Genomic DNA, 11,563 nt, shown 5'->3' with positions numbered 1-11,563 from the left:
CTATTAATCCACTGGGTAGGTTTCTGTAACTCAAGGTGAGGTTCAGTTGATTATAATTACGCATGCAATATGTGTGTGAGCAGACTGTAAATGCATATCTTATTACATAATAGCCCTGCGGTCACTTAATGGCACCAAACGACTGCTTCTGATTATCATATGAGCGGTGTGAGGGTGTTCCCATCATAACAGTCCCCTAATTAATTGGAACCTGGCCGCTGATCAAACTCTAGTATTGCAATGAGATGTTGGGGCAGCGCGGAAATCAAACCAGTGTCGTGTGCCAGGTCCAAGCCACGCCACATTGTCCGTAGTAAACCACTGCGATTAGCCTATCCTTCATTGCGGCGACCTGAACCCAGTTTTCAATTCTTTATCTTACGCCCTTCAAATTAAGGCCGGCTCCGCCCAACGGGCAAACATTTTTCCACAATTTAACAGGAATTTTAATATGAAGCTGCTGTGCCTTCATTATGCCATATCATCTTCTCTGCGTGTTCTCCAGTGATTGACCACACGGCTGCATTATTGTCTGGAGAACAATGTGGGCTCGTGAAAACCGTTTCCTTTCTTGAGCTAAAGTCATGAACACCCTTGTCAATAGAGTGTTCTATTAACTTTTTTCCTCCAGTTGTTTGGCTCCTGTAGTTACAGCTCCTTGTGACGAGCACATAATGGTTCAATGAAGCTGTCTCGCTGATGAACTGAGGAAAAGATCTATGCTGAAAGGAAATAGACCGTTTAGTAAGCCCGCGGACCAAAGTGTTTTTTTTTAGCCTATAAAGGAGATACTGCTGCAAAAATGTTGCACTATCAATGTGATAAAGTGAATATTTTGATGATGAGCAATTTATAACTGCGCGTCAATATGTTAGTGTCAATGTGCTAATCCTAACCATAAACCTAACCCTAGTCCACACCAAAAAAAGGACTCAACTGTACCCTTGTGTGCCATCTCCATCCTTTTTCTATCCTCCCTTTCAAACTTTCCTATTCTCTGTCCCTTTCCTCCCTCATCATGCCCTCACCTCCAGCTCATTCTCCACAGGCCCTCAACAGACACTGACTTTTGTGTAGCAGTTGTTTTTGTTTGTGCCCTTCTTACCACGGCTGCCTGCTCACCGCCTGGCAGCCCCGTGTGTCAAAGGTGACTGCAGCAGAACAGACTGTGGGAACAGCCGGTTAGCCTCCGCTGGTCCCCTGCTCCCCAACCAGAGGGGCAACCATCAATCCAGCACTCCCCCTGCCCTGCACACACACACACACACACACACAAACACACTGGAGCACAAACACACAAATGCCCAACCAAACACACACTCACACACAAAAAGCCTTCAACGCTCACACCGTCTCCCAATAATCCTCGGAAGCAATTTCATCTCGACTCGGGTGGCGGCCCATTGTCGCCAGCCCCTTCAATCTTTCCTTATTAACTCTCGCTTTGTCCCGCATCCGAGCTTCTGGACTCATCTCTCCTACATTCCGATCGGTGCCGCTCCCAGCACTCCCAGGCAACCTCCATTCGCTAATCCCACTGCCTCCCCCACCAGCCGCCCCACCCCAAGGAACTCTTACTGCTTCTTTTTTTTTCCAACCTGCCGATCACCTACTTACAGAGTAAGGTAGGGGCATTAACTCCATGGGTTTTCTGAAGGCAGAGTGTGAAGGCGGGTTGGGTGAAGGAGGAGGCGGCCACAAAGTGACTCCAGCCCAGACAATTAGAACAATGAGCCGGGCCTGTAGGGGGCTAACTCGCTGCGTCACGCCTGGACGGTGGGGTATTTTGTCAGTTTAATGAATTGTCCGTCAGGCCAGGGCCACATCGCAGGCTGCGCAGGGAGAGGCCAGCAGGGACCCAGACACTAAGTCGGTATTTATTACACTGCCTTTGTCACTAATTGAGCTAATTATCACTGACTCCTCAGCACTCCCACAGGCGGCACCCCCTCCACTCACTCTCTCCACCGGCTCTCCCACCTCACTCTCACGCCTGAGATTTGAACCCTGCCTTCCCTCCTCTTTTTCAAATTCTCAGCCATTTTCTCTGTCTTTAGTTTTTTTCCATGATTCCTTGATTGCGCATAATTTTTCTGTCAAGCCTGAGTTGTGGTTTTCTTTCACTGTCCCTGAGCCCGAATGTTTTCTCCATTTATTACAATGTACAATATCAAATTCAAATTTTAATTTGTGACATATATCAACAATACGAAGTACAACGCCCAGTGAAATGCTTTTTATGGCGCTCCTTGACTTGAAGATAAGATGAAAAGAAAAGGAAAAGAAGAATTTACTATTTTGATGAGAAAATATAGTATGAGGAAGAAAGGATATATATATGCACACACACAGTGAGTCATCGTGTTTTAGCATGTGTTCGCCCATGTCCTCCTGTGATAAGAGACAGATTATTAGTTCTGTAGAGATTAGATGTGTTATTCTGTGATCAATATAAACTTGAGGTCTCATCTCTCTTGTTTCAGAGGCTGACCACCTCATCGTTCGCCCTCATTTGCAGTATTTTGTTTAAATTTGCTCTATTTTGTTATTTGGCTTCTGTTGATCTCTTGATCTTTCTGCTCAGTTTGTCACTTAACCTCTAATTTAATGGCGAAAGCAAAGCGGCCCCTTGTCCTCCTCATCTCTGTCCTCGGTGCCACTGGACGTCCCCCCCGTCTGCCCTCGCAGCTCCAGCTCTGCGGCTCTGTTAATTGGACTTCTGGGCTGGAGGGTGTGCGCTGGTGGCCTCACTGCGTCTCCACTCGTTCTGTCTGGATGACCCTGACTGCTCCTGTGCTGCGGTGGGCCCGAGAGAAAGTGCGAAGCTTTCCAAAACTCCCGTGGTTGGTCAGGTTGCCAGGGGTCCGAGAGGGGGGGGGGGGCGCATTCTTTTTTCTCCACATTATTTCTTTATTTCTTTCCGACGTTAAACAAATGAAGCAAAAACATTCAATGCAGTAAAATCCTGTATAAAATAAGGTATGTGGCTGGATAAGCTGGGGCCGTCCCTGTGGTTGTGGGAGCACAGATGCAGGGATGTTTTGTGAGCCGGGGGAAAGAGGCTGCTTTGGTGGTGGTAATAGGATTAGGCAGAGGACACCCAGGGATAGGCTTATATGTTCACTTTGTTGGTTGTCAAAACTATCTCAAACACAAACCACAACAGGCATAATAGCATCTTTTGACACATTCAGGAGGGCAACTTAATTGAAAATATAGACTTTATTGTTCTATCATACAATACAAAACCAGCTGGCCCCTAAATCTTTTGATTAAAATCTAACAAAAAAAGTCTTCTCTTACATTTCTCTATAAAAGTATAAAAAAGTCCCCAGAAATAAATATTTCATATTTACAGTTATAAAAAGGTAAATATTCAGTGCATGACCAAAAACAAGGGTTTTTACAGGAAACAAGCAAAAACAAGTGATAATGTTCTGTTTCTAGTAAGAGTCGGATTTGTGTCGGATACTTTACACCAAAATAGAAAAAGGCATGAGACCCAAACATCTCCTGACTCGACGCTAATGATAGAATATTCTCCAGCCACTGACATGTGCACAAATCATACAGCAACACTTACAAGAGATGTCATTATAAATATATTCATATATTTTAATATTTACAGTATTTTGGTTCTCTTAGCTGATATACAGTATGACTTCTTCTGCACAGGCTCCTTCAAAATAAAAGGTTTTAACTGAGACGTGGCCTGACGTAATACACATTTTCCTACTAACTGGACTAGCTCATTAACAAAGAATTTATTTTTATTATTTTTATGTACATGTCTTTTTTATCTTGGCTCTTCTGTTTGGACCCACTACATGCAGTGATATTCAGTGTATTGATTATACATTCAAATGAATTTTCCTCTCTCAGGTCTTTGTTTTACGTGACAAGCACCGGTCCAAGTCGTGCAACATCAGGACCGTCCTGTGCGAAGTCAGTGGTGAGTTATGGTTGAGGTGTTGTTTAGATCAAGAGAAATCTTAGTAAAAGAAACACAAATGTGGTGAGGAACTTCTAAGTTTGGCTGCATCCAGAACCAAATTACACAATTTGGGAACAGAGAGTCCAGATTAACTTAAAATGAAAACAAAAAACTTCAGCAGAACAAAACAAAACATAGATTTGTTTTTCTTTTTAAATAACTTCCCTCTGTTTTGAGGTCTCCACCAGTTTATTAGAGGCTCTTGTTCCACAGAAACCATCTGTGAGACTTTGTGTCCAGTTTCCTCCCACAGCAGGGGAGAGGAGGTTTGTGGCTCCTGGTTGCAGGTGCAACCTCATCATCATCATCACTATGTCCCTCATCTTCTGTTTCTATTTGTGCACTACAGTGCAAACACTCAACTCAAGCGATGTGGATGATTTCACTTCTACATGGAGAGCTGTAGTGTTTAAATACCTTGATGCTTAAGAGCAACCACATGTTCTCCCCCTGTGACCTGTTGTATTTGTGCTTTTCTCCATCTCCTCCCTCTTAAAAACTACTGATTGTGTTTTTGTGCTAAAGTTTTCCCTGTAATAGTTCACCAGCCTGCAAGCTTCTCTAGCTTCTACCTCACATCGCCAACCATCTGCCTGCTAGTCACTGTCTCAACCAAATACCTGTTTTGCAAAGACCTTCTCCTTTGCCCTTCATATCGGCCTAAATATTCACTTGGTTTTCCACCTGTCATCATAGACACTGGTGTAACGTCCGTGTGCTGGTGCAGTTCAAGCAGCTGACATGGCAGCACCAGTGGAAGGTGCAGTTGCAACGCTCGGTCACAGTCTCAGTCCGGGTCTTAAACCCACGTCCGCAGCACAGCAGCTCACACCCATCCAGGCCCGGAGATGAGCTGTTGCATGTTCTACCAGAGGTTCCCAAAGTGCCAGTTTTTCCATTGCGGGAGCAGAAATTTGGTGATTTCTCAAAATAGACCAAGTCCATGGCAGAGGGGGGTTTGTGAGCTGGGTTTTCAGGTTCCAGGTGGCGGGGGTCAGCCCGATGAGAGGCCCGATTGCTTCCCTTGTTGGCGTAAATGACTCTGGACGCTCCGTCAAAGCGGTCTTTGAGGAAGTCCCCCACTGTGCGGAAGCTGGGCAGGCGCATCCAACAGGTACGCACAGTGCAGGAGCCTGACATGCCATGGCACTTACACTCCTGACGCATCTCCGAAGACACAGTCTGCACAGAGGAAGAACAAAGGCTACTGATGAGATCACACACATAGTGGAAATCACAAATAGTTTGGGGAATTCTGACAAAACAAACAAAACATGGCAGGTTCGGGTATCAAATCCTCACCATTCTTCCAGCTTCGTTATTGTGTAGGTTGGTGAGGTAGCGCAGATCTCGGCCTCTCTCGCTGGAGTCCACGAACTCCTGACTGAACACCCGGCCAAAGTCCACATTGTCACTGCAGCCCCCCCAGTGCCAGTCCGGCCCTCCAGGACCTCGGCGGCGGTAATCGCATGTGCACGATTCAATTGCTCCTTCTGAGCATGAGCGGGCCACAGCATGGGTCACCCCGGCGCTGGTAATTGCGAATATAAACGCTGTCTCTCGGCAACCTGAAGAAACAACATCACATCGTACCATCAGAATTGATTCAACCATTTTTTGCACAAAATTGGCAAATATTTAGCAAACAAAAACTTTACAATGCACAAAAGGGATTCTGTTGCATCCTGCCCTAAATTGTCCATTGTCGCCTGGTGAGAAAGACAACAAAGTCTTACCACGATTGAGGATTTTGCCAAAAACTGCCGGGCTTTGGGTGGTCGGGCAGTTCCAGCGGCGGTTGCGGAACTGCCACTTGCACTCCTTTATGGCGGTGTGCAGCCCAGCAGCGATGGCATGCAAGATGCCAGGATTCTGGCGAATCAGCCGTCGCTGGCGACGACTCAGCAGGGCCAGGCTTGGATCCAGGACCAACTGCACGTTCTTGGAATTGGTGAGGAGGTTGGATGAGGAGGCCACATTGACAATACCCCTGGCACCAGACAAGGACAAGGAAAATGAAGAGTGAAGGAGTGAAGGAGCTGGCAGTGTGTGTGCGTATAGCTCTCTCTGTGACCTTCTAAACTCTCAAACTGAAGTGTCTTGGCATCTCACGTGCCTTTTTAAAATTACTGTTTTCATTATGTACTACAATAACAAACAGTGACACACGCTGTTCCAAGACCATGAGGAGACAGTGAGTCTGAGACAAAATGCAGGTTTCTGGCTTGGCAAATAACATGAAACTGAAATATTTTCACCTCTGGCTGCATTAAAATGACTGGACACGGGTAAAGCTTGAGTTTCCTCTAAATTAAACCAGAACCAGTTTATTTATAATTATTATAATATTGAGTATCAGTCATGCACTCATCAGGACACAGTTAGATGCATCTGAGTGCTCACTTCTCCACAGATCCATATCTGTATTTTCCTGTTAAATATCACTTTTCTCGGTTATGAACCAAAAGCTGAAAACAAGTGAACTACACTCTTCTGCACATTGACCACGAATCTTCAGATTTGTCCACACATGGTATTCAGTAGGATTTCTTCTGCACAGACTCCTTCAAAATAAAATGTTTTATCTGTAGCCTGGCCTAGCATAATACTAATTTCAAACCTGGACAAACAAACTTACAAAAAAACATGTTTCGTTATGTCAATGTTCAAATGTGTCCAGTCAGTCAAAAGGTCACCAAACAGTCAGCTATTTGATAAAACAAGCATGCTGGAAATTTTAAATCCTCTATGCCAAAAAAATTTAAAAAGAGTTGCATGTAAAAATATTGATCACCACACAATCAACAACTCAGTTTTTGTTTTAAAATATTATGTTATAATCTGTCATTATCAGCGTCCAAACATGTGCTCCTGTAACTTTTTACAAATGTTGGATCACTGGCTCTCTTCTCTGTGATCGAACAGTTCTGGGGTTTGCGTTCACAGGCTGTTTAATTTTCCACTTTACTCGTTGGCATTTCCCTGTGAGATTTCTGTGTCAACATGTAATGGCTGTCTCCTGTTAAGCATTATTATCCGGAAAAGCGTGCGAGTCTTGGGCCTGTTGAGAGGACTGACCCAGGCAGGCAGTCGTGTGGTGAGTGCTGGGAAGATTAATAATGATCTCGGATTGTTTTGGGTGTTTTCCTTCAGTCCTCATTCCCATTCTTTTCCTTTTCTTTTCTCTCTCTCTCTCTCTCTCTCTCTCTCTCTCTCTCTCTCTCTCTCTCTCTCTCTCTCTCTCTCTCTCTGTCTCTCTCGAGCTGTTTTCTTGGATTTCAGCTGAATCTTGAAATATTTGAACAGGGACGCTGTGCGCAGAATGCTGCCCATCGGATGGCACCGCAAAAACGACAAAAACTTTGTTGAAATCATTACCTCAACAAACCCAGCCCACAGTTTATGGATGTTTAAACAAGCGAGACAATAATCCCACTGAAGCAAAACTACACAGATCGGATTTTGGTTTTGTTTTCTCGGACAAAATATTGTGCAACTGGCTGGTTGTAGTTTCAGGTCGCAGTGTATGGGCAGAGGAATGCAGGCTACAGTATTAGATCAACACGAGCATGGCTGAAACCTCGTATTCCTTTCAGCTGGGCTATGGAATATATCCATATTTAATTTGTCCCACATTGGATTGAAAAATGTCTTGTGTTCAAACCACATTGTCCAAATGACGGGGAGGCGGAGGGGTGGGGGGGAATCACATCACCACAAATAAAAGGTAAAACTGTAATTAAACTTTTAGACATTTTGTTATGTTATCGTCAAATAGAGTCAGCTGTAATCTCATATAAATGATGCCAAAATATTAAAAAATATTAAAAAAAAGAAGTTGAATAATTTATAGCTGCGCTCGTGGAGTAATTTGGAAATGAAATCCCACAAGATCATGTGGTGGCTCTTTTTTTTTCAGAGGCTGAACAGAAGTTGTGAGCGGTGCCAAAACTAACACATTATTCCAAGCGCGCAGCAATAAAGGAGCCTGTTCGTGTGGTCCTCCCCAGCTCCAACCCGCGTTTGACTGAAGATGTCTATGGCAGCATGCTGACATGTGAATGAATGCATCATCATCATATCTATCTATATATAAATATAGATATATAGGCTCATGCAGGCCTCCGAGTACAGCTGAACTCACCACCACCGGCCGCTGTTGTTCACGGCCCCCGTGCCTGAGAGCGAAGACACCAGCAGGATGCACGCGGCTTTCACCCCCAGCAGCAGCGCCAGACTCCTCATCGTGTCTTCAGGAGGAAAACATCAACAATCAGCAACAACACTCAGGCACAATTACGCAAAAAAAAAAAAAAAAACATTAAATAAACAGTCAGCTTAAAAACAAGAAAATACTTTTAGGTTTGTTTTTAAATTGCATGGCTTATTTCTAATAATTTAATAGTTGCGTGATTAAAATGATCGAAGGTGGATAAACACTCACCACAGAGTCCAGTGAGAGGGCTTGAGAGGTGAGACAAGCAGACAGCCCCTATGATTGGCTTGAATGGATGTTAAGTGGAGACAGGTTGCTAAATGATGTGAAGTGTCCGGGCAGGATGCTCCTGCTCCTGCTGCTCCTGCTGCTGCTGCAGTCCTCCTCCTCTTCTTCACTCTGTCTCTCTCAGTGATGCTCTGCGCGGCGCATTGAACGCGTGGGACAGTCCCGAAGACTTGATCCCCTCGGTGACTGATAGGCAACACATTCTTGTCTTATTGAGCGCTACGAGGGGAATAAAAAAGGGATTTGCTGCTCTCATCTCCCTCTGTTTTTTTTTCGGAGCCCTTTCAATAGGATTGGAGGGAGGGATAGTTAATGCTCTTCATAGGGCGCACAATGAATAAGGAAACACAACTGGGCAGAAAAGAGAAAGGAAGAGAAAAAAAAAACGAGGGCAATCCACAGTGTTGCGCATATTAGGCTACTGGTGGAATCTCACGGTCGTCTCGTCACAGAATCGATTCCATGCAAATGTGTGCGGCGGCTGAGAGTAGTTTCCCCCCCTCTTGCTCCAATGCACATCCAGTCCTGCGTGCGTGAAGCAGAAGTGCCCCAGGAGCAGTGGTGTGTTGGTGCAGATGCTGCTGTGGGTGCGCCCGGGCTTTGGTGCTCCGCCGCTGCTCAAAGTTGGTGTCACGGTGCAGTACAGTTACAGCGGAATATGAGCCATCTAAAACTGGCCTTTTTTACCCGGTGGTTGGAATAGCCCACTCCCTAACCGCATCTCCTCCTCCTTTCTGCTAACGCGCTCTGAAAATGTGCAGTGACTAATAGGTTCTCTTTTCCGTTTGAGACTGATCCTACTGACTACACACTTTTTTTTAAACATTATTTTACTTATCATATCTCTAATGTTGTTAATACTTATGTATTATATTGTGCCTTTTTGACTGTATCTCTATATATTCAGATACAAATTTGCACGAGGCCCAATAAAAAAAACTATTATCACCACTCTGTACAGTCCAAGACGCGCGCGCGCACACGCACAACGAATCTTGAATGCTGAAATTAACCATAGTAAGCTCTCAGTTGTCCTATAGCTCACACATGCCTGCTGGGCTAGAATTTTTTTTTTCTGAAACGCGGGAGAGATTAAATACAGTCTCCAATCAGCAGTTTGATGTATGATGAGCAGGAAAAGATGGGGGACGAGTCAGAATAAAAACCATTCCAAACATCTGGCCTGCAGACCTCCCTCGACGCACATGTAGCCCAGTGTAATCACAGCTTGAGCCACTTTGCGGCATCTCCATCTATAAGCCTCAGACTGGGAGCGCAGTGTGCGAAAATGTCCCCAAAACTCCTCCATGTTGGTTCTCGGGTGAAATGTTTCATATGTGACATTTATCTGCTAATTTGCATGTCCCACATTAGTCAGTGCAGCGGTTTGCACGTTAAATAATCTCCCTCCCCCTTCCTCGCCGTCTCTCTCGCTTTCCCTGATGACAGTAAAAGGAAGTGGGCTTTTGTAAAAAAAAAAAAAAAAAAAGAGGCTTTAATGACAGCCGCCCTACGTTTATACTCCAGTCTTATATGAAGGTGCTCAAACGGGCTTCCTGGAGCAGTCATGCGACACCGAGCAGATTAAAGCCTCAATCCGGATAAAGGGGGCCTTTTATATACAAATCAACTTCAAATCACTTTTTAAGCCACTTAGATATACACGCCAAGCCAGAATGCTAATGCACTTTTCATTGCTGCAGCTTAGGGAATGGAAGGAGATTAGATGAATTGGTGTCACTGTGCGAACCGTGTTTGAGGGGGGTTTTAACTTAATTTTATGAAAGTAACCCACATTCTGCTTATCGGTCCCAACAGCAGCGCCTGTCATTGTTGGAGATTTGTTCGAGAAATCCCAATTAATTCGTTGGATAATAAACATTGTTTCTGATGACCTGTGGATTCAGTAGCTGCGCATATTGCGCGTATTAACTGAGATCAATATGCTGATTGATTTGATGCGGAGCTGCCATATCCTCATCAATGTCCGTGATGAAAAAGGCCTGAGCATCTGATTCCAAAGGCCTGGTCGTTATCGAGCATGACAAACGAATTTAAATATAGGCCATAATTAATATAATCACTTTTATTATGCGTAAAAGTCATTAAAACCCAATTCCCGTAACGCAAGAAACTCATTTGAACGAATCCATGACTTTAACTTGCAAATAGTTATCGTTGGAGCGTGTGACACCACAATTTGATTAATAATCACCAGAAAATCCTGTCTCTCCCCTGATTTATGAATATAATTTTATACCGTGAAATAAAGACTTTGGCGTGACAAAGTGAAGTTGTTTCAAACACAACAATGAAGAACAGCCGCTGTGGTGGAGGTGGGAGGATGGAGGGGAGGAATGAGGGGAGGGGGGGACCACATGACTTAAAAAACAGTATTGTTGCAGGGTCTGTTAGCGGAGCCGCCTGCCTGCTGCTGCCTCCCTGTCGTACAGTGGAAGCGGCAGCTCTACCCTCCCCCCATTCATCATTAAACTCACCCCTCTATGAACAAAAATCTTCTGTTGACTTTCCATATTTCATTTTGCGGAGCGCTTCTTTTGTTCTTGGTCCCTAAAGATCTATGCCACACAGTCTACAGCCGCCCACCCAAACAGCAACAATCAGGAATAAAAACATTTATGTATCAGTGTCTTATTAATATTGTTCAGTATTTTAAATTAACCACAGAACCTGAGATACGATGTGTGAACAGTTATGGAAAGTGGTGCCTGCGTGCGTAAAAGTTTGGAGACGTCTTTTTACGCATGGACCAGCGACCACGTTTAGAAAACAACAAAACGATCAACTGTTGATCCGCCTTTGATATTGGCCAATATTTTGCAAACAGTCGCCTGTGGAGGCATCTCCTCCCCTCCCCTCTGTCTCTCCCCCCTCCCGTTTACTCTCGCCCCCGAGCTCCTCTGTTCTCCGTCTTCACTCTTCGGTCGTTTGGCGGTGCATCGATAATCCTCCACTCGTCTTCTTCTTGCCCCCATATATTCTTTTCCGGTCCAGGACTTCATCACGACTGGTTTAATGTCACGTCTCGAAAGACGCTTAACAAA

General features: G+C 44.7%; 1 protein-coding gene across 1 annotated transcript; it reads right to left on the bottom strand.

The window, feature by feature from the left end:
• Positions 1–4,684: 4,684 nt before the first annotated feature.
• Positions 4,685–8,239, bottom strand: wnt1 (wingless-type MMTV integration site family, member 1). The gene is made up of 4 exons (XM_053425165.1): positions 8,139–8,239; positions 5,731–5,984; positions 5,297–5,562; positions 4,685–5,176 (listed from the first exon to the last, which is right to left on the bottom strand). The coding sequence occupies exons 1-4, from the start codon at positions 8,237–8,239 to the stop codon at positions 4,685–4,687; spliced, it is 1,113 nt and encodes a 370-aa protein (XP_053281140.1).
• Positions 8,240–11,563: the final 3,324 nt, after the last annotated feature.

This window comes from Pleuronectes platessa, chromosome 6 (genome assembly GCF_947347685.1).
Source record: "Pleuronectes platessa chromosome 6, fPlePla1.1, whole genome shotgun sequence".
Classification (NCBI taxonomy): Eukaryota; Metazoa; Chordata; class Actinopteri; order Pleuronectiformes; family Pleuronectidae; genus Pleuronectes; species Pleuronectes platessa.
This window is presented reverse-complemented; position numbering and strand designations above follow the sequence as displayed.

What these genes read in the sequence shown, in the direction of transcription:
- wnt1 (XM_053425165.1), bottom strand. Translation starts at nt 8,239, where the DNA reads ATGAGGAGTCTGGCGCTGCTGCTGGGGGTGAAAGCCGCGTGCATCCTG. An exon ending in AACAACAGCGGCCGGTGGTG is followed by an intron (nt 5,985 to 8,138) that starts GTGAGTTCAGCT and finishes GTCTGGTGCCAG; the next exon opens with GGGTATTGTCAATGTGGCCT. An exon ending in ATAACGAAGCTGGAAGAATG is followed by an intron (nt 5,177 to 5,296) that starts GTGAGGATTTGA and finishes TCCTCTGTGCAG; the next exon opens with ACTGTGTCTTCGGAGATGCG.